This window comes from Hemiscyllium ocellatum, chromosome 8 (assembly GCF_020745735.1).
Source record: "Hemiscyllium ocellatum isolate sHemOce1 chromosome 8, sHemOce1.pat.X.cur, whole genome shotgun sequence".
NCBI classification, from domain to species: domain Eukaryota; kingdom Metazoa; phylum Chordata; class Chondrichthyes; order Orectolobiformes; family Hemiscylliidae; genus Hemiscyllium; species Hemiscyllium ocellatum.
Genome location: NC_083408.1, coordinates 56,513,736 through 56,537,688, shown reverse-complemented (window position 1 = coordinate 56,537,688; position 23,953 = coordinate 56,513,736). Strand labels below are relative to the sequence as shown.

Here is a 23,953-nt window from a genome sequence, read left to right as displayed (position 1 = left end):
AGAGACAATCCCAAAACAATCTTATTAACTTCACATTTACATAATTGTGGGGTAATAACGCATGAGATTATGTCCTCTGGTCCCACATTCTCCCGCAAGGGAAACAACCTTTCTGCATCTCCATTGTCAAGTCCCCGAAGCATCTTGCAGGTCTCAATTTGATCTCCTCTCATTCTTCTGAAGTCTGAGGAGTACAAGCCCAACCTACTTAACCTCTCCTCATTAAATTTTTTCCGCCATACCTGGGTATCAACCTCGTGAACCTTCTCTGGACTGTGTGTGGTGGCAGCGTATCTTTCCTTAGTTAAGGAGCCTGAAATATGATCTAACTAGTACCTTGCATATTTTACTAAGAGTTCTTCATTTTTGTACTCCATTCCTTTTGAAATCAAGGCCAACAGTCTATCTGCTTTCCTAATTACCCATTGAACCTGGATGTTAACTTAATGCAATTGTGGGAAATGGTCTGCTGAGAAGCTGAGGAGAAGCAAATGCTGCTGAATGCCAATCAGCAACAAATATTCTAATTTCTAACCTTAAAGAGAAAAGAGCATTGATGAAGCAGCTGAAAATGGATGGGTCTGGGACACTATCCTGAGGAAGGGCTTTCGTTGTGATGCAATGGGAGTGTTCCTATATCTAGGCCAGGAGGCTTAGATTCAAATCCCACCTACTCTGGGGTTGCAGCATAATTTTTCAGAACAGGTTGATTAGAAAATATCTATGCTGAGGAAAGCCTGCTGTGATATTGTGGAATTGAGGTGGTTGGCTTCCAACAAGCACAATCATCACCTTTTGTGCTGGATCAGATTTGTCCTGACTCCCATGGAGTTAAATTATTCTGGGGCTTGCTGAAGTCACACGAGATGCATTTCAAGAGCAGTCACATTCACACTGGCTCTGAAACCCAGAACTGTTGTCCAAGTTTTAATTGTCATAGGGTTTGGACCTAATAGAGTTTAATCAGTATAAAAAACAAAGTACTAAAATCAAGAATTATTCTGATCCATCACAGTGATCTGCTGACAAATTTCTTGTTATATTTCCTTCCCAGCATTAGGAGCTGTGCAATGAAATATTATCAATGTAATATTCATTTCAGTTGGTCTCTGACCATGGATATGATGACATTCTACAACTCCAATGTACAGAAACAGGGTGCATATTACACAGTGAAACAAATGCATTTCTGACCTACAATTTAACACTAATAATTTCTCTTTAGATTAGACTTGATTAGATTAGACTTACAGTGTGGAAACAGGCCCTTCGGCCCAACAAGTCCACACCGACCCGCCGAAGCGCAACCCACCCATACCCCTACATTTACCCCTTACCTAACACTATTGGCAATTTAGCTTGGCCAATTCACCTGACCCGCACATCTTTGTGACTGTGGGAGGAAACCGGAGCACCCGGAGGAAACCCACGCAGACATGGGGAGAACGTGCAAACTCCACACAGTCAGTCGCCGGAGTCGGGAATTGAACCCGGGTCTACAGGCGCTGTGAGGCAGCAGTGCTAACCACTGTGCCACCGTGCCGCCCACTAAAATGTTAAAATATGGAGTAACCTGACCTCAGTACAGTATGCAATGGGGAGTTGTGATTGTTGCATGATAAAGCTCACTTTCGAACAGAGGATGAGAAACTTGGGTTTGAATCAAGCCTTTTTAAACTTAATTAAAGGCATTTACAAACGTCTGAAAACAGAGTTGGCTAAAGTGGACTGGGAAAATAGCTTCAAAGGCAAAATACACGATTTAGTGAAAGACTATGAGAAAGCACAATCCACAATGAACTAAATTAACAATGGTATCACATTGAAAGAAAGGGTATATAATCTTGCCACTGTTACTACCTCTGGATTCAAGTCCCATGTACCCCATAGCTGTATTGCATGTCTAATCAGGTCGATTCAAACACCTACCACATTGCTTAGGTTTTGGTCAAGCACAGGAGATGTTAGAAATCAGTGAAAAATGAATTAAAAATACAAAGATAAGTGAAGATTGAGAGTAAACCTACAAGGCAATCAGAAAACAGACAACAACACTGCAGGTTTGTACATTAGAGAATAGCGAAAAGTAAGCAGTGGTCCCTTTGAAGATGAGGCTGAGGTTAGAAGCGATGATATATAAGGAAATGGCAGATAATTGCCTTGGATGAATCATTACATAAGAATTAAAAATATTTCAATAATTAGAAATAAAAGGAAAATTAGAAGAACTCAAAACAATAATCACAAATGCAATAATCCCTTAAACGCATCTGTGTATACACTGTGCATTCATTGAATTAGCTTTATTGTCTAGGTTGCAAAAGAAAAAAGGGAAGCAGATGGGAGCAGATCGACCCCAGGCAAGCTACTGCACACAACCTTGTTATTCCGGTGCCATGCTGAACCGAAAGGCTGTTTTAGTGATGGGGAAAGTGGATGGATCAGATTTTGGGTGGGTGCCAAATAAGTGGATTCCTTTGTTCTGAATACTATCAAGCACCAAAAGAAGTGCACTCAGAGAGAGGTGGAGGGATTCCATCATGTGGCTTGTCCCTACATGGTAAACATACTTTGGCAAAAATCAGATGAGTTACTTGTTGCAAAATAACGAAGTTCTGATCTGCAGTTATAACTATGATGTCAATTGACAGTTTTAATCAACCTGTTCAGCTGTGTTGTTGACTAGATTGCTGACCCAGATTGGACTTGAATTCAGGTTGTCTAACCCAGAGGCAAGGACATTATGCTTGCACCCCAAGAGTGCTCCCCATTAAAGTTTCTTGTTGACGTTGACATTGGAGAACTTAGTATTGATAATGTCAAGGAAGCCCACAAGGTAGGTGAAGACAGGGTTAAGCTGCAACATACTCCAAACGGTTCGGCTCACTCTTGCTTGAAAAGATCATTGCCTGATATTCGTGCAGTGAGTGTTATTCAAATCTTGCTGTATATGTTGACAGGCTACAACAGTATCCAAATGACAACACATGATGCTGAGCGTTGTGAAATGATCAGCAAATATTCCTACTCTGACCATCTGATGGAGGAGACGATGCTAATGGAACAGCTGAAGATTTGTGCCTTACGCCCAATCAACCTGAAGAAATCATGCAATGTACTTGGACGGATATGACTGACTTCCAAAACACACAATGACCATTTTGGCCCGATTGATTTTTGTCAATACAAATTATCCATGCCTCCTTACTTTTGACTTTTTGTCCATTTCAGGACAAGAAACAAAGATGTCAAAATAACTGATTTAAAATTAAAGCATGGAAAATTACATTGCTCAATTATATTCAGAAAAGTGAACGGTAAGGCTTGTATCAAAGAAAGCAAAGACCTGGAGAACTATCCATAAACAAGAGTCTGCTTGTCCCAGTTAAATGCAAATAAAGAGAGACAAAAAAATTCAAATTAAACTAAGTTAAACGAAAACAAGGCATGAGCGAGTAGAATAGCTAAAATATGACAATCATGTGAAAACCAGACAACATGATGCACAAACTCCATTCACTACATAAAGTGATGTCCCTCCTTTATCAAACCCAGTTTTCCTGCCTTAAAAATTCCTTAATTACAATACTAAGTGTATTTAGTTTGGAGTTAAAAATAAACCAAATCCACTGCAAAACCAAATTAAAAGATTCTAACATTGTATCCATTCCTTTCAATTTTGAACAGGATTTCTGTATCCTCATGTCTTAGCCATTTATGAAATTGCCTTCTTCAAAATTCGAAACACTTTCTCAGTTGAAAGAAAACTGGACTACTTACGCACTGAGCGCGCCTCCTCCTTTGGCATGACCATCAAGTTTAGTTACAATGACTGATGCAATATCCACTTTATCTTTAAAAGCTTTGGCTTGTGCTTCACAGGCTTGACCAATTGATGCATCCATTACATAAACAATGTTGTCCGGTTGCTAAAATAGATTTCAAAAATTAGATACTTATTTCCAACAGTAACAACTTCATATGGCACTAAGTATGTGTTCACGATCGAATTTTTAACTTACTATGGCATTTGAAACTTGCAACATCTCTTCAAATAAAGAGTCTTCTTGTTTGTGTCGACCACTGGTATCAACAATTATTATCTCAAAGTTTTCTTTTTTAAATTTCTCTACACCTTCTGCAGCTATGATCACTGGATCCATTTCTGTGTAACTGAATAAAGAAAAGAAACCTTGGTTCATTTCTGATTTGCTCTCTAATACTCCCTTTCCCTTGCCACATACAGTTTCATAACCCTTTTTTCTCCAAATGAATAAAAGCAAACTATAATCAACACTAAGTCCACATCCTTCCCTGTAAGCATGAATCCCATTCACCTTCTAACACCCCATATAAACCCGTAAGAGTATCACCACTGCAGCTGCCACCATCCCTCAGCATGTTCACAGAAAATGAGATCTGCCAAATACATTGTTGGATTGCAAAAGCCAGGAATGTACTTAGATGCTTAACACCAATTGCTAAGAGATACATTTGGACTGTTATACCACATTTTCAACTTTCCACTTCAAGTTCAAGAAAATAGAACAACTGAATTTGAAGTTATTGAAAATAAGCATTTAATTTATCAAGACCGAGTGATTGGCAGATATTTTGAAGCTAATATGAGCTAGATGCTGTATTTCATTATGATTATAACCCAAGCTCAGTAACTGAGAGACTTTAAAAAAAACACCAACAAGCTCTAATTTCAGGAAACACACTGAAACAAAGTAAGAAATTGAAACAGAGTTATGTTTTAGTCTCCATCGATGTTTGTCCAATCTGATTAGTATTACTAGCACGTGGCTTTTATTTCAAAACAGAATTGGAGTTAGTTTAGCTCATCCGACAAGATAGCAATGAATTTGGGGAACAAACCATTTGTCTGATTACAGCATTTTCTGCTGGGAGAATTATTACTGGAATGACTCAGGAGTGAATGGCTAGAAATTGAAAGACTTGGGTGTCCTCATATGCTAGTGGATGGAATAGCAAGCATGCATGTAAGGCAGACAGTCAAAAACGGAAATGGGATGTTAGCCTTTACAACAAGAGGATTGGAGTACAGGGATGTCTTGCTGCAGTTATACAGGGCCTTAGTGAGACCATATCTGGAATACCGTGTGTAATTTTGATCTCCTTATCTGAGGAAGGACGATTCTGCTGTTGTTGAAGGGAGTGCAGCAAAGTTTTACTAAACTAACTCCTTGGAAGTCAAGACCAACATATGAGGAAAGGTTGAATCAGTTAGGATTATGTTGACTTGAGCTCAGAAAAGTGAGGGATAACTCAGAAACTTAAACTTCTAACAGTACTCAACAGGGTAGATGCAGGAACCATGTTCCCGATGATGGGGGAGTCCATTACCAGGGCTCTCAGTCTAAGGACATACAAGTAAAACATTTAACACTGAGATAAAAAGGAATTTCTTCACTCAGAATGGTAATCCTGTGGAATTCACTACTACAGAAAGCAGTGGAGGCCAAAAGTTACACAATTCCAATGAGTTGAATATAGCACTTGGGGCTAAAGGGATCAAAAATTATGTAAAGCAGAAACAGGCTGCTGAGTTGGATGAACAGCTGCAACCATAATGAACAGTAGGAGCCGGTTTGAAGGCTCCTATTTTCTCTACAATACTTCTAAAGAAGCTGAAATAGATCTTCTCAGAGAGAACTTCATTGCAATCAATTAATTCCGTGCACTCTTTGGTATGCATTAAAATCTGATGGTCTCTCATCTCTGGCCATGTCTGAAACATCCACATCCCATGGAAGAACAAAGACAAAAAAAATCTCAAAACTTCACTAAGTTCAGTACAGCTGAAATTTTTCATAATGTTGAAGCAGCTGTTCCAAAATCAGAATTGAACAAACATTGCCATTTTGAAAATTCCCTAGGTTGCAATTAATAGCAATCATACGTATACTAGTTTACTTACTATTCAAATAACATGTTAAAATATTTTTGATTATAAATTCTACCTTCCATAAAATGGAATTCTTGCTTTAGTTGCATTCTGTTTCAGCTGGTCAAATGCACCTGCAGGACAGAAACATAAAAATGTGACTTGATCCAAGCTCCACTATCCTTGAAACTCAACTCTACAATTTTCCTGGATTGTAATGTTAAGTGGCATGTTGCAAAGCAGCAGTCAGATTCTAGATCATTTGAGGTGAGGATAGTATTTGCATAAGTGGTCAGAAGAAAGTCTTCAAAAATTAAACACTTTATTTAGAAGTGCAATCAGAAAGTAACACTTCAGATTTACTGTAAAATCCAACCTTTAAAAGCAAACAATATTGTTGCCCAAACAAAAATAAATTCATAATAAGATAGTTATCTGCAGAGTTATATGACAGTGCCTAATCTAGAAACAAACACATTTAAATTACAAAATTGTTTTTTTTTGGGGGGGGGGGTGCAAGCTACTCAAAACCAGTGTCATTTTAAAATCGTCATCATCATCACACCATGAGGTAAACTTAAAGTGAACAGGAATGCCACTGCAATTTGTGTAAAGGCTCTTGTATCAAAGTCAGGAGTTGCCCATTTGAGGCAGAGAAAAAAAGAATTATTGGCTCAGAGGACAGTGAATCTATGGACTTATTTACCATAAGTCTATTGAGGCTGGGTCATGAATCATATTCAAGCCGGAGATAAACAGATTATTACAATTATGAAGGGAAACAAGCATTATCAGATTAGCCAGGATCTCACTGAATGATGGAATGATGTCGAAGGGTTTTAAAATGCTAATATCCGTACGGTGAACGAAATCCAAGAATAACTATTCAAAGAATTCCCATTTATCTATGCTTCTTCAGTTAAAACAATGCGCCACAAAACCACGAGCAAAATACTTCAGTCAATTGAAAGCAGAAAGTTAGCTCTATGCAAGATTCACTCCAGAAATTAGTGCTTAATTTTAATTAAAGAACATTAATCTGTACGTGACACAGGAAATATAGTGAGCAGACATTCCCTTCCATCAAATCCTCAAACACAGGATGAGAATGAAGACAGATTAATTCCCCCAATCACCAAGTACAATGACTGAGAGAACCAAGGGATTACCCCCCAATTTAATGTTTTCAACCAAATACAAGTCAGTATGAAGAAAGTTTTCTTTAAATAATCTATAGGTTTCCAACCTTCAAAAGGTCTACTGCAGCAGCCTCGATGATTCTACAAGAAGGGTGCACCATTGATAATAACGAAATTAAGGATGGTATCAAAGTGTGAGAAAAGACATTCAATGTTGCGAAGAAAAATTGGAAGTTTTAGAAACCAACAAATGATTAGTTTTAGAAATTAGAAATTGGTCTCTATTAGAAAACTGACAAGGAACATAAAAGCAACAGTAAAAGTTTCTTCTACGTTGGAAGAGACGAATGCAGGTAAGCACTGGTCCTGAGATTATGAAACTAGGGAATTAATAAAGACAGGGACTTTGAACAAGTATTTTGTAGCTGCCTGCAAAGTAGAAGACGGAAAAAAGGATTCCACAAATTATAGCAAATCAACAAAAGACAAGAGAGATCACTATTTGAAATAACCAGAATCATGAAGAAATACCATGGGGAAAAAAAAATCAGCCTAAAGTGCTGATTTGCGAGAATCATTAAGGCTGCACAAGCTTCATTAAATCTACACTTGTCCCATGTTCCACCACTCTGTCTATAGCCTTGAATGTTATGAAATTTCAATTGGTCATCCAAGTGTTTTTTTAAACACATTTAGGTTACCTGCCTCAATTACCCTCCCAGGCAGTGAACTACAGAACCCAACCACACTCTGGGTGAAAATTCTCTCCTTAAATCCACTCTAAACCTCCTCTTTTTGATCTTAAAATGATGGACCTTTGTTATTAACCCTTCAACAAATAGGAACAGCTGCTTTCTATCTATCTTGTCCATGTCCTTCAATCTTATACACTTCTATTAGGTCTACCCCAACCTTAAGAGTGTCTATCTGGTCCACTGGCATAATTAAGAGGGGTTAGTCCTTTTGTCTTTTAAGTTAATCAATGTTCGTAAAACTAAACCTACATAAGTTAGTTTGAGATTATACATATACTTAAATAAAAGAATAAAGAATATTAAACTGATTACCACAGCTGGGTCGTGAGATTATGTTTACTACTCGTCAGCATACGTTTCATTCATTCATGCAGTTTCATAGGGGTGCTGCTTTGATAACGTGTTTAGTGGGCCTGTTTAATATGCATTCAACAAGTATGTTGTTCTGCAATCTATTCAGGTTCTGAGACATGGTTGGTAAGGGCTGATTAATATTATAATCTTTCCATAGTTTTGGGTGGGTGGTGGAGACATTATGGTAGCGAGGGCATTGTTTCAGAATAGGTTAATAGTCTTTGATATTTATTCAGAGGTAGCTTTTGATGTAAAAAGGTCTGATAAGGGTTGAAGGCGTTAAGAAGCAAAATGGGTTTGGAAGCAATGTTTTAATTTAGTCCATCTTGCAACAGTAAAATATAGTCGAACAATGTGGTGCTGGAAAAGCACAGCTGGTCAGGCAGCATTCAAAGAACAGGAGAGTCAACGTTTCGGACGTAAACCCTTCATCAGGAATAAGGCTTGTGGACCAAGGGGGCTGAGAATTCATGGGAGGAGGGGGTGAATGAGGTGGGAAGGAGGCTAGGAATGCAGTAAGTCGATGAAGGTGGGGGTAAAGGTGCCACATCAGAGAGAAGGATGATCAGATAGCTGGGAAGGAAGGTAGACAGGTAGGACCATTCAGGAAGGTGGTGCCAGGTTGGGAGATTGGGACTGGGATAAGTGGGGGAAATCCACAGTGATCCGGTGTGGTTGGAGGGTCCCAAGATGGAAAATAAATTGTTCTTCCTCCAGGCGTCGGATGGTCAGCGTTGGTGATGGAGACAGCCCAGGACCTGCATTTCCACTCTGCCAAAGACCTGGAGGTTCTGGGCTGTCTCCATCACCAATTCTTAAGTACCGGATTCCAAGGAAGAACACCTCATCTGCCGTCTTGGGACCCTCCAACCACACGGGATCAATGTGGATTTCACCAGTTTCTTCATTTCTCCCATCACCCACCCCCATCTTAGGCACAACTTCCCAACTCGGCACCACCCTCCTGAACGGTCCTACCTGTCCATCTTCCTTCCCATCTATCTGCTCCACCTCCTCACCGACCTATCACTTTCACCGCCAGCTCTTCTACCTATCGCATTCCCAGCTCCCTTCCCCCCCAACCCCACCCCCTCCCATTTATCTATCAACCCCCTTGGCCCACAAGCCTGATTCTTGATGAAAGGCTTATGCCTGAAATGTCGAGTCTCCTGCTCCTCGGATGCTACCTGACTGGCTGTGCTTTTCCAGCACCACACTCTGACTCTGATCTCCAGCATCTGCAGTCCTCACTTTCTCCCAACAGTAAAATATACTACAAACCATGGTTTTATGAATGTTTGAATGAATGAAAATGCGTTACAGCAAACAAAGGGTGAGTAAATGGTTATGAATGAATGCATGGGAATGCAGTATTAGTAAATACAATGAGCTGGTGAATGAGTTAGTAAAGTTACCTCTAACACAATAACTCTCATACCCCAAGATCCATTTGTTCCTGAGCTTCCTAGTGTCCTGCCATTCATCGACTACTGCCTTGTTTTGTTACTTTTTGCATCACCTCACACTTATCAGAGTTAAATTCCTTTAAATTGGTGTATGAAAGAAAACTGGCAAGAAATATAAAAACAGTAGTAAGAGTTCTATGTTGGAAGAGAGGATCCAAACTAAGCATTGCTCCTTTAGAGCATGAGATGAAGGAATTAATAAAGACAGGTAATTTGACAAAGTATTTTGTACCTGTCTTAATAGCAGATGAAAAACATCTATTCATCTGACCAATCCGTCTACATCCTCCTGCAACACAAGACCTTCTTCCTCACAGCCACCACTCGGCCAATCTTCATGTCATTCACAAGCTTATCATCCACCCATGCCACTGATATACAAAGGGACCTAACACCAATCCATGTAGTACTCCACTATGCACAATCACCTCCACGCTGTCTCCTTTCAATTGGCTATAAAACCAATTTTGAATCCAATTTGTCAAATCTCCCTGGATCCTGTGTTATCAATCTGCCATGTAGGACTTAGTCCAAGGCATTGAAATTCACAAGGTAAATCAACTGCATGACCGTCATCACACATTGGCCACCCCTTCAAAAAATTCAACCAGATTTGTTAGGGTCAACCAAATGTGTTTGGATCAAATGGACTACAAACTGAGGATCGTAAAAATAGCTCTTGCAGACAGTGAATGCAATTGTCATAACACACTACAACAGCCACATTTGGATAAAATCCCAGATTTAAACAAAACACACATTATATACCATTTTTAAAAACGGAGGAAGACCAATATAGGTAACCATAGGCCGGTTCGCCTAAGATCTGGCATCGGAAAAATGTTGAATCCATTATTTTGGACAAAAAAAAAGGTAGAAACAGGATACTTAGGAACCATAATACAAATTCAACAGGATTTTGTGACACGGAAATCAAGTTTGACAAATTTATTCATTCAACAGGATTAGCAGGAGAAGATTGAAGAAGCATGTAGAATGTTTTTGGGTTTCCAAAAGGCATTTGATACAAGTGCCACATAAAAGGTTATTCCAAGAAAAAGGAAGTTGTGGTGCTCAGGGCAAAATTTCGATGAATGCCAATTCAGGAAAGAGTTTCATAAATAGGTAAATTCCATATGGTGACTGCTAAGTGGAGAAACAGAGATCAGTGCTGGAACTCAGTTATTCACAATCTTTAGTACTGACATGAATGAAGGAAATGTATTGTATTCTCAGCAGCTCTGGTTACAACGGTAAGTTGGAAACTAAGTTGTATTAAACATATGTGGGGGAACATAGTCAAAAGGTGTGGTGCTGGGAAAGCACAAGAGGTCAAGGAGCATCTGAGGTGCAGAAGAGTTGATGTTTTGGGCATAAGCCTTTCATCAGAAACATGGAGGGAGTCGGGGGCTGAGAAATAAATAGGAGGGTGGGGAGGTGGGGTGGGGTAAGCTGGGAAGGTGATAGGTAGATGAAGGTGAGAGATGATGGTTGTCGGGCAGGGTGGAATGGATAGGTGGGAAGAAAGATGGAGATGGAGAGGTAAGACAGTTCAAGAGGGTGGTGCCAATTTGGAGGGCTGGATCTGGGATGAGGATGGGGGTGAGGGGAAATGAGCAAACCGGTGAGAGTGGGTGGTTGGAGGGTCCCAATGCAGAAGATGAAGGGTTCTTCCTCCTGACATCAGGTGGCTTGGATTTGGCAGGGGAGGCAGCCCAGGACTTGCACTTCCTTGTTGGAGTGGGAGGGGGAATTGAAGTGTTCAGCCACATGGCAGTGAGGTTGTAATAGTTGGAAAGACATTGCAATGGAAGGAGCTCAGAGAAGATTTGCCACGATGATTCTTGGGGTGAAAGGACTGTGAAAGGTTGCACAAGTTGAACATTTGCTCATTGGTCCATTGTAAAATAATCAATTCTGAGGAAGCTTAGCAGAATGAATGCGGAGATGATGTTTCCCCGCAGACAATCTGAGAATAGTGGGCAGTTTAAAATTATGGGGACATCCATTAAGACAGAATTAAGAATGAATTTATTCTGAGGGTTCAGAATTCTCTTTCACAGACTGAGGCAGATTCTTGGTTATTGAATATATTGGAGGCTCAAACAGATTTTCATCTGTAAGAGAATTGAAGATCACAGGATCAGGCAGGAAAGTGGAGTTAAAGCCACAATCAGATCAGCAATGATCTTATTTCATGGTGGAACAGAGTGAGCCAATTGGTCTACTCTTACATCTACTTCTTATGATCACCTATTGGAAAGCTCAATATTAAGGCTAGAAAATGGGCATCTTCAAATATGGCTAAATATGCTGCAAATAAAGAATGTAACATTACTTCAAGATAAACCATGGCAAAACCCAGAAAATTTAATGGCCAATTTTCCATGATACAGTTTTGTCTGACTCAATCACTTTAGGAACTTATTAAATCAGTAAACTAAGAAAATCCTATTTGCTGATAATGTTCAAGATAAAAATAAACTCATAACTTAAACAGATAAAATTAAATTTTAATGATTTACATTAAATAAAGCACTTGTAAAGAATAATAATTTACCCACCTGCTCTAAATGTGTCTGCACATATCAAGCAAGTCTTCCAGCCTTTCCGTTGGAAGTAGTACGCTAGCTACATTAAAAAAGATTGGTCTTGTGACAGATATTGAAACAAATAGTAAACAAAACTACAATATAATCAAAGGCAGTCTCCCATATTAAAATAATTTCATTTCTAAAGTTAATTTTCTGCTTAAACTTACTTTGAAACAAGCATGATTATGCGAACAGCTCAATTTAAAACCTCGACAAATAAAACTTTTTACACAGCCTTCAAATTACAGTTTACGAAAGTTTGACCATATCGGATTCTGATTCTGGATCAGTGGTGCTGGAAGAGCACAGCAGTTCAGGCAGCATCCAACGAGCTGCGAAACTGATGTTTCGGGCAAAAGCCCTTCATCAGGAATAAAGGCAGAGAGACTGATGCGTGGAGATATAAGCTTGGGGAGGTTGGGGGTGGGGAGAGAGTAGCATAGAGTACAATGGGTGAGTTGGGGAGGAGATGAAGGTGATAGGTCAGGGAGGAGAGGGTATTCAGGATGAGCTTGTCAGTTGGATACAAAATTGGCTTAACAGCAGGAGACAGTGTGACGGTAGAGTGCTGTTTTCAGACTGAAGGCCTGTGACCAGCAGTGTTCCACAGCAATAGGTGCTGGATTCACTTTTGTTTGTCATTTATAAAATGATTTAGATGAGAACATAGAAGGCATGGTTACTAAGTTTGTGGATGACACCACAATTGGTGATATAGTGGACAGAGAAGAAGGCTATCCAAGATTACAAAGAGATCTTCATCAATTGGGTCGACGGACTGAAGAATAGCAGATGGAGTTTAATCTGCATTTTAGTAAAATAATTAAGGGCAAGATTTATACAATTAGACGTTGATCTTTTGGTAGCGTTATAGAAAAGATGTCTAGGGGATTGGGTACATAATTCATTGAAGTTTGCATCACATGTTGACAGAGTGGTGAAGAAGGCGTGTCGCACTCTTGCCTCTGACCTTTGAGCACAGGAGTTGGGATGTTATGTTGAGGTTGTATCGGACATTGGTGAGACCTTTCTGGAATACTGTGTGTCCAGTTTTGGTTGGACTATTCTGGACAAAATATTAAGCTGGAGGGAGTTCCGAAGAGATTTACCAGGATGCTGCCAGGAATGGAGGGTTTCCATCATAAGGAGAGGCTGGGTAGGCTAGGACTACTTTCACTGGTGTATAGGAGGATGAGCGGTGATCTTGTAAAGGTTTATAAAATCACGGGGGGGGGGGTGATAGATAAATTGAATCTTTATCCTGGGGAGGGGAAATATTCTTAACGGGAGAGGAGAAAGATTTAAGGAGGAAATGGTGGGCAACTTCTTTTTTTGAAACAGAGTGGTTTGTGTATAGAATGAACTTCCAAAGGAAGTGGTGCTTGCAGGTACAGTTGCAGCATTTAAAAGGTATCTATATAAGTACTTGAATAAGAAATGTTTGGAGGGCTATGGGCCAAACGCATGCAGGTGGAACTAATTTAGCTTGAGTTTATGGTCGACATGGGCTTTGCACTGAAGGGTCTGTTTCCATGCTGTATGACTTCATGACAATAATGTGCATTGTAAAAAAAACACATTTCAGATTAGAAATCTGAAAGTTATAGGGATGTGATTTTGGGAATTAATTTAACACAAAAATTAATGAAACAATTTTTTTTTGGTAAATTATTGACAAAAATCCAAAACTCGTCAATAAAAAGGGTGTATTTAAACTTAATTAACTTCACTGAGAAAAAGTACACAAATTGAGGGATCACATTTTCTCTTTCAATTCTTTACATACGGTACATACAGTAAAATAACGAGTAACTTTTGATTAGTGTCTGACTCTTAGATACAAATACCTCTGGTCAGGCATCCTTAAGTGTTATTATTTCCCAACGCCACTTCTAGTTTAAAACTTCAACTAATATTGGCTTGCACTGATCTGTTTAGCGGTCAAGTACTGAAATGAACTATACCCAATTTTCCCATTACAACAGAATCACTGTTTCTATCTGCTGCCTCCAATTGACAATCCAACAATGGGATTAGATTTAAATCAAAGAAAACAAACGTTTGACTTCAGAAAAAAAATTCCCAAAGGAACAAAAAAAATACCTTTGTACATGTTGTAGTTTTACCACTACCTTGAAGGCCAACAAACATGATGACATTTTGTTTTCCTTTTGTGGGGGTCCATGCTTTAACTCCTGGATCTACAAGCTAAATAATACATAAATGACATAGATTGAATTCAAAAGAAGAAAAATATGTAAAGTTGCAGTGTTCTTGATGGTTCAGATACCTTGACAAGTTCCTTAAATACAGCATGTTGGATCATTCGTCTTTTGTTGAGGCCAGAAGCCATTTCTTCCAAGTCTATAGCTGCTCTAAAACAAAGTTTAGCAAAACAATATAATAAACTTCAAAACAATTGACAGGTAGCCCGTTCAATTAATTATCTATGCAAAAAATCATGCGCAGAATGGTTTATGCAAGAAACAAAATTTAAATTTGACACTTGTTTAAAATTTAAGTTAGAATAAATAACAGTTAAAGGAACCCCTAGCAGAGAATCTCTCAAACAGCATGTCATAGAACAAATAGCTTATTTGGCTCTTGTTTTTATTTTAAGGAATAATATCCTCAGAGAAGCATAACAAAGAGTTAAATTTAAAATTTCAGTAAAAATCCATTACCCTGTATTATTACAAATATGGTCAAATCAAACTATTAAGATTTTTGTTTACATGTGACAGACAGCAAACTTTCACTTGTTGTCACTTGCCTTTATTGGTCAGTGCACTGAGTATAGGAGTTGTGATGTCATATCGTGGTCGTACCGGACATTGGTTAAGTCACTGTTAGAATGCTGCATTTAATTCTGGTCTCCTTCCTATTGGAAGGGTATTGTGAAACTTGAAATGATTCAGACAAGATTTGCAACGAGGTTGGAGGGTTTGAGCTATAGGGAGAGGCTGAATAGGCTGGGACTATTTTTCCTGGTGAGCAGAGGCTGAGAGGTGACCTAATAGGGGTTTATAAAATTATGAGGGGCATGGATAGGGTGAATAGCCATGGTCTTTTCTCCAGATTAGGAAAGTCCAAAGCTAAAGGGCTCGGTTTATGGTGACAGAGGAAAGATTTAAAAGGCACCTTTGTCACGCAGAGGATGGTGCATGTATGGAATGAACTGCCAGAGGAAGTGGTGGAAGCTGGTTCAATTCCAACATTTAAAAAGGCAATTGTACGGGCATATGAATACAGAGGGTTTAAAAAGGATATGGGCCAAATGCTTGCAAATGGGACTAAATTCATTTGGAATATCTCGTTAGCAAGGATGAGTTGGACCGAAGGGTCTATTTCCATGCTGTACAGCTCTATGATTCTATTTCTGCTTACCATCTATACATATGTGAAATGTAATGTGTTTAGCTAGTATTAGACACTACCAAGAGACTACACTAACACTGGTGCCAAAAACAATGGAGATATTTTTAGGAATTCTGGTTAGTCAACATGTCCATTTAGTATAGTCACAAGATACAAATCCCCCAAAAACACAAGACTAGGGGTAATTTGGAAAATGCATGGTGTATTTTTTTTTAATTCATTTACATGATGTGGGCAGATGGCAGTTAAGAGTTAATCACATTTCTGTGGTCTGGAATCCCAAGTAGGCAAGATCACAGAGGATGGCAGATGTGCTTTCCTCAAAGACATTGGTGAGCCAGATGGGTATTTCTGACAATCGACAATCAAGGCAATTTTGTTTTAAGATTATTTTCAAAAACTGATTCAAACTCCACAATGTGCTCTGGCAGAATTCAAATCCAGGTCCCCAGAACAACAGCTGAATTTCTGGATTAACAGTAAAGCAATAATACCTCTCGGCCATTTCTTCTCTTGGCTGCACACAGATCATTCACATACCTTCAGTGTATCTGAACTGCACTGTTAAATTCATATTGAAGTCTGCACATGCCAAACTGCTACCTGAACTCAACTATTTTTCATTTTAATCATTTTTCATGTAATTTATTGGATTAAATTTGCTTACTTACTTGACATTTTCCCTAAGCTGTTTCACAAGTTTTATGTTGACATCTGCTTCAAGTAAAGCAGTACATACTTCCTTCAGCATAGCATTCAAAACCTGAAAATAAAAATAATGATTTTTAATAGCTTTAAAAAAAAGAGTTCTTCAAGTTGTTTTTTTTCCCCAAACATCAATCTCCTAATTTGAGGGGACAGTGCAAAGTGTTCAGCAATGTAGGTTGTTGATGCAAGAGATGCACAAATACAGCATGGGAAGCAACTATAATTCATTGGACAGTTATCAGTCATATGAGCCTCAGGCAGTAATCCCTCCACTCTAAAATTTGTTTCTTACAACGTAGTCAGGCATCTCCATTTTCTGAGAATACTCTGACATCCGAGGAGGTATTTTTCATTCCCCAAGAAAATTCATCATAATATGCCACAAACTTGCAATTTGCACACAAACTTCAAAATTGAAATTCAGTTGTGCAGCTTTCATCTGACCTATTGTCTGTAGGGTATAAAGCTTCAAAACATCATGGCAAGCTCGAAATTTAATATAAACTGATTGCAACATCCCAATTTGGCCAATTTTATAACTGACCGGGGACCTATGATCATCATACTACTTCTCAGGAGTCCATAGCAGAATAATGGCCTAAATTGCTCTCTCATCCTGTGTTTAGTTCAAAACTAACTCCAGGTTGTGGCTTAAATTTGACAGCTGTTGAACGATGCAACTGTAAGGAATAAAGTTTAACAACTATGTCTGTTATACCTTTTCAAGCAGTCAACCTTCAGTAGAAATAAATGTGGCCGGAACAGAATTAACCAGAACTGTTGGATGCAAAGCCAACATCTTAATCTGTCGTGTTGGTTTCAGAAACTTGCAACTTGCGGACTCATTGCCAAGTAACCACACTACATTGAATTCATAACTTGTCAACATGTACCATTTTCAAGTGTTTACAAATTGAAAAATCAACAGAATCTACTTTTCTTGGGCTTTTTGAGAAGAGAATAACAAGTAGAAAGTGCAAAATATATGGAGGAACAACACTTAAAGAAAGGAAAGAAGTGAAAACCTAGAAAACGAGATAAGAATACCTGGAAATGAGCATGATGCAATCTGTGTTTTAATGACATCTTATAATCAATACAACACAGAAATCAATGTGATATTTTACTCCTGTATCAACACGTACTACAGTTTTTTCAAGCTGTTTATTCTGTGCAACTTTAAGATAGGCAGACTTTGAGTTCAAACATAAAGTCATGAGAAATAAAACAAACAGAGGAAACAAACAATTACAGTATATTCTTTTTCTAATCTCATCAGTCAAATGATCAGTCACAGAACTTGGAACTATTTATCCAGATCGTTAAATGAATAGCTGAGAATACAACATGAAGTGATTAAGACAGGTAATAAAAAACCTTTTTTTAATATCTCTAAAGGAGATGTAGATAATTTGATGTCAGATACATTAGTAATATCAAATTTACCCCATACAAATTTAAACTGGCACCGCTAAACAAATGCACTTTCACCTCCGTTTATCATTAAGGAATCACAAAAGAAGAATTTTAAACTACAAACGAGTTCATATTAACTACAAAGTTCAAAACGAGTTAGATTTGAAAATATTTCACAGGTGCAACCGTTAGTTTAGATTGGCAAAAGTGAGCAAATTTTGAGAACGACACTTATTTGCAAATGCTCAAACTCTTGATGGCTTTTATCGATAGGTGAACAAGTGCAGAAGAATTGCTTTGTTTGCGCTAATACGACACACTTAGACCAAATACCGCATCAACTAAAGCACTATCTCTCATGCATCACGAAATCAAAATACCTCCTCATTGATGATGGTGGCATTGCTCAAGGACCGCAGAGCGGAGGTAATTTTTCTCCCCAGATCCGCTAACACCATTTTGGCTGCTTTTCAAGTTTAGTTCTTCTGTCGGAACAAACGAGACGTGATGTGATTGAAAGCCGTATGATTACTTTGCTAGAGAAAAAAATTAAAATATGGACGAAATCATCAACTGAGTCCGCAGTTTCCCCCAGCTGCGGCCCTTTACCGAAAGAGACAGGATCCGCTGGGGGGAGAGAAAGGAGGATGCCGGCGGTCCGACTATCCCGGGAAGAAAAGCTGTGATCTGGGCTCTTCGGGTCCAACTCGCCGCCTTTACTCCATCGATACAGGAGCAGCAGCTGCCAGCTTCCAGACAGCAATCACATCCACAGGAAATACTTCAGCAGCTCGCAGTCCTCACACAAACTCGGCCTGAAACACAAACACAAATAATAACCGTCCCGCCCGAATACCAAACACAGGGAAGACCAGAGAAGCGGCGTGACATCAGGCCCCTTACCCGAAACACCGGGCCCGGGCCCACACCGACTAACAAACGTCACCATTAACCGTGACCCCCGCCGTCTAACTCTTTCCTCTTCCGGGGTCACAAAGCTCCGCCTCATCACGTCACGTGGCCTTCATTCCAGAACCGAAGGGAGAAAGCTTCAATAACGGCGCAAAGAGTCAAGTCACAACCGGATTGAGGTGCTGTTAGTACTGGGCCATTTCAGTTAGCTGCCAAGGAGACGAGGGATGTCTCCAGTTACATTTGTTTTCTATCTGAGACTGGAGCAATGTTAACAAAACCTCCCCCTCCCCCCTGTTGTCGGTGTACATTTTTTTGGCACGGCGGTTGCTGAAAGGCGTCTCTGTATCTTGGACATTGAGGTGTCATTACAAGAGCCCTCTCCACCCTGGACTCCAGGGATGCCAGCGAAATGCCCCACTATAGCTTGGAGCCAGGTCAGTGAATGCTGGATAATGAGGGTCAGTCTGAGCCCCCTTAAAAATCACACCAGGTTACAGTCGAACAGGTTTATTTGGAGGCACGAGCTTTCGAAGCGCTGCTCTCCATCAGGTGGTTGTGAAGCAGCATCATAAGACAGAATTTGCAGCAAAAGATTAGTGTCGTGCAGCTGAAATGATTTCTTGAACAAACTCAGATTAAGTCTTTCAACTTTTAGAGTGGGTTTGCTAGTTTCAGTTCTTTAATATGTAAATCCCAGAACTTCTTTTAAGTTAAATTCTCAAGATAACTTGAGTTTTTATAACATTGCAGGTCAAACAATGCATTAAAGGTGTGAGGTTGAAGTCAGTCTGTATCCTAATTGAATCAGACTGGTTCTACCTCTAAAGTGGAATTTAAAAAATTTTACATGGATTGACTTCCTGTAGGTTATGCATGTTTTGAGCAAAATAGAATGTATCTGTAAATATAAATTCACCCCAAAAATCTATGTGTGTTTGCATGCAGGAGAAGAGACAATGAGTATGTGTGAGTGCATGTTAGAGTGTGTGCTTGCATGTATGCAAACATGATAAAGCGTGTGTGTGATGGGGTGTAAGTTTGTGATAAGGTGCATGTGTTGGTGTGAGTGGGAGGGGTGTACATGTGTGCATATGAGATAGGGTCTGCGTGAATGTGAGAGTATTTAGGAGTGTGTGTGTGTGTGAGAGAGAGTGTATTGTGCATTGGGGGTCACCTGCAGTGTGACATGAATCCAAAATCCTGGTTGATGGCATCCTCATAGGTACTGAACTTGGTTATTAGCCTCTACTCAGCCACTTTGCGTTGTTGCCTGTCCAGAAGCCCCTTGGAAGATGGTCACCTGAAGGTCTGAGGCCAAATGTCATTGACCGCTGAAATGTTCTCCACTGGAAGGGAGCACCCCTGCCTGGTGATTGTTGTGCAGTGTCCATTCATCCGTTATCGTAGTGTCAGCTTGGTCTCGCTAATGTATCATGCCTCAGGGCATTCTTCCCTGCAGTGTATGAGATAGACAACGTTGGTCGGTTCACACGAGACCCTGCCACGTACATGATGGATGGAATCCCCATACGTAATGGTGATATCCCTGTTGATACTCGTTTTGCAGCGGTTGCTGTGACAGGCTTTTACGGAATTGTGGTTGATGGTGTCCTGAAGACTGGACAGTTTGCTGCGAAGAATAATTGTTTAAGGTTCAGTGGTTGTTTAAGATGAGAAGTGCAGGCAAAGGGAAGGTCCTGGCGAGGTGTTCGTCCTCATCGATAACGTGTTGCAGGCTGCACAAAGAAAATGGCACGGTTCTTTGGTTCCCGGGAAGTACTGGACAACGAAGGGTACCCTGTTGAAGGGTGCATCCTGTGACTGTCTCCTAAAGAGGTCATTACGGTTTCTTGCTGTGGCATGTAGGAACTGGTGATCAATGAGTTGAGCATCGTATCCTGTTGTTATGAGGGCATCCTTGAGCACCTTCAGGTGTCTGTCATGTTCCTCCTCATTTGAACAGATCCTGTGTATGTGTAGGGCTTGTCCATAGGGGATAGCTCTTTTAAAATGTTTAGGGTGGAAACTAGAGAAACGTAGCATTGAAAGGTTATCCGTGGGTTTGCAGTCGAGTGAGGCACCCATCCTTGATGGAGGTGCATGTATCCAAGAATGTGATGTCCATGGTAAGTCTGATGACGGGATGAAAATCGTTGCTATCACTGTGTCGTTTCGGTGACTCCTCACCATGGGTCCACAGGAAGAAAATGTGGTCAATATATCTGGTGTATAGTGTTGGTTGGAGGTCCTGAGCAGAAAAGAAGTCTTGTTCAATCCTGTGCATGAAAATGTCAGCATATTGGGATGCAAATTTAATCCCCATGACTATTCCATGTGTCTGGATGCAGAACTTGTCAAAGATGAAAATATTTTGGTTGAGGATGAAGGCATATGAGGTATAGGGTGGTGCTCAGAAATTGGCAGTTTTTGGTATTGAGTACTGAGGCTGTTGCCGTGATGCTGTCATTATAGGGGATGTTGGTGTAGAGTGCTGAAACGTCCATTTTGACGAGGAATGTTCCTAGTTCAACTGGTTCATGGGTGCTGTGTTTCTGTAGGAAATCTGTCGTGATGCAACAGAAGCTGAGGGTCCCCTATACGATGGGTTTCAAAATGCCTTTGATATAACCAAAGAGGTTCTCATACAGGATCCCATTGCCTGATACGATGGGACTTCCCGGTGTGTTGCATTTGTATATCTTCAGAAGGCAGTACAAGTCACGTGCGCAAGAAGTACGGAGGATGAGAGCGCGTAGGGAACTCTGAAGGACTGGATCAAAAGTCTTGGTCAATACATTTAGTTCACGGGCTCGTTGGTCAGATAGGCCGGTATTTGCCTCCAGTGTTCCTGGTTATTCAGTTGTCGGTATACATCCTTGCAGTAATCTATTCCATTCTGAATGACGATGGCTCGCTCCTCCTTTATCTGCTTGGTTTGGTGACAATATTATGATTGGTTTTGAGAGCATGGATGGCATTGCATTATGATTGGGTGGTGTTTTGCTCTCCCTGTGGGTGCGGCAGATGAATCTGGCATTTACACATCTCCTGACGGTTTGACCCTGTGCGCAAACCTCTCCGGCTATGTCGAAGGCATCTTGAAACCTGTTGTACAAGGGACTCCCATCTTCTGTTGTGACATGACAGAATTCTTCAAGAAGCTCAGCACAGACTAGTCAAAGCAGGAACATTCCTCGTCACAATTGATGTTACAGCACTCCACCACAATGACAGCATCGCTGCAACATCCTCAGTACTCAATACCAACAACTGCCAATCTCTGAGCACCGCCCTATAACTCATCCGCTTCATCGTCAGTCACAACATTTTCATCTTCGACAACCAGATCTTCATCCAGACACACAGAACAGCCTGGAGATCAAATTTGCATCTCAACATGCCAACGTTTTCATGCACAGGTTTGAAAGAGACTTCTTTTCTGCACAGGACCTCCAACCAACACTACACACCAGTTATATTGATGACATTTTCCTCCTCTAGACCCATGGTGAGGAGTCACTGAAAAAGCTACACAGTGATAACAAGTTTCATCCCACCACCTGACTGAACGTGGACTATTCTTTCGTATCGGTCTCATTCTTGGACACGTGCATCTCCATCAAGGGTGGGCATCTCAGCACCCTAATCTATCGCAAACCCACGGATAACCTCTCGATGCTACATTTCTCGAGCTTCAACCCTAAAGATATCCCTGACGGACAAGACCTACGCATATGTAGGATCTGTTCAGATGAGGAGGAACGTGATGGACATTTGAATGTGCTCAAGGATGCCCTCATAAGAACAGGGTACGATGTTCAACTCATCGATTGCCAGTTCCAACGTGCCACAGCAAGAAACCATAATGACCTTCTCAGTAGACAGATACAGGTTGCAACCGATCGAGTAGCCTTCATTGTCCAGTACTTCCTAGGAGCTGAAAAATTGTGCCATGTTTTTAGCAGCCGGCAACATATTATTGATTAGGATGAACGCCCTGCCAAGACTTTCCTTTTGCCTCCACTTCTCGCCTCTAAACAACCACCAAATCTTAAGCAGTTCATTGTTCGCAGCAAACCGCCCAGCCTTCAGGACAACATCAACTACACCGTACGATCCTGTCATGGCAACCGCTGCAAGACGTGTCAAGAGTGTCGACAGGGATACTACCATTAGACGTGGGGATACCACCCACTATATACACAGCAGGTACTCATGTGACACAGCTAAAGTTGTCTATCTCATACATTGCAGGCAAGACTGCCCTGAGGCATGGTACGTTGGTGAGACCAAGCAGATACGACAACAATGGATGAATGGACACTGCACAACAATCACAGGGCACAAATGTTCCCTCCCAGTCAGGGAACACTTCAGGACATTCGGCCTTGGACCTTCAGGTGACCATCCTCCAAGGTGGACTTTGAGACAGCCAACAATGCAGAGTGGCTGAGTAGAGGCTTATAGCCAAGTTCGGTACCCATGGGGATGGTCTCAACCTGGACCTCGAGTTCATGTCACACTACAGGCGACCCGATTACATTGTCCACTCTGTTACACACACACGCATACATAAGTACATATACATGCACACTCTTACATACTCATGCTGATCCTCTCACACGCACACATAAACCCCCCACACTCACACATGTGCGCACACTCACAGGCCTATACTCCATCATACTCACACACATACTTGACCAACCTTGCACACACACTCTCACATGCACTCTCACTTTCTATCTCTCTCCTGGACGCACTTACACATAGAGGGTTATTGGGAGAATTTATATTTGCAGATATATTCTATTTTGCTTAATAAATGCATAACCTACAATGAGTCAATCTGTGTAATATTTTGTAAATTCCACTTTAGAAATAGAACCAGTCTGACTCAGGATTGGAATACAGACTGACTTTAACCTCACCTTTTAATGCATTGTCTGAGCAGCCTCGCAACCACCGAATGAAAGAGCAGCGTTTCAGAAACTGTTGAACTAAAATCTGGATATGTAACTTTGTCCACCCCAGTCCAATAGCTGCCCCCTCCAAATCATTAATTGAATGGTTACAGTGTAAAGGTAGGCCCTGTCTACTTAGTTCCACTTCCCTGTCATCCTGCTCAAAATAATGAACCAAGTGCCTTTTGAAAGCCAAGATTGAATTTGCCTCAACTACATTTGGAATCGGTGCATTCCAGATCCTAACGATACACTTTGGAAGGATTTCTTTCTTCGTGTCGCCATTATTTCATTTGCAAATCACCTTAACTTAGTGTCCTCTGGTCAATCAAGAAACAATTTCAACTTTGCAA

General features: G+C 40.4%; 1 protein-coding gene across 2 annotated transcripts in view; it reads right to left on the bottom strand.

Moving 5' to 3' along the window:
• srp54 (signal recognition particle 54) overlaps window positions 1-18,710 on the bottom strand; it is a 39,074-nt gene extending 20,364 nt beyond the window's left edge. The window contains exons 1-10 of one of the 2 annotated variants that reach the window (XM_060829057.1): window positions 18,625-18,710; window positions 18,331-18,536; window positions 18,102-18,206; window positions 16,269-16,360; window positions 14,510-14,594; window positions 14,323-14,427; window positions 12,190-12,256; window positions 5,988-6,045; window positions 4,023-4,173; window positions 3,781-3,929 (exon numbers count right to left, since the gene is read on the bottom strand). In XM_060829057.1, the coding sequence (XP_060685040.1) occupies window positions 3,781-3,929; window positions 4,023-4,173; window positions 5,988-6,045; window positions 12,190-12,256; window positions 14,323-14,427; window positions 14,510-14,594; window positions 16,269-16,360; window positions 18,102-18,179 (785 nt within the window). In that variant the 5' untranslated portion in view covers window positions 18,180-18,206; window positions 18,331-18,536; window positions 18,625-18,710. The remainder of the gene's footprint in view (window positions 1-3,780; window positions 3,930-4,022; window positions 4,174-5,987; window positions 6,046-12,189; window positions 12,257-14,322; window positions 14,428-14,509; window positions 14,595-16,268; window positions 16,361-18,101; window positions 18,207-18,330; window positions 18,537-18,624) is intronic. The other variant, XM_060829058.1, reaches the window with a different exon arrangement.
• Window positions 18,711-23,953: the final 5,243 nt, after the last annotated feature.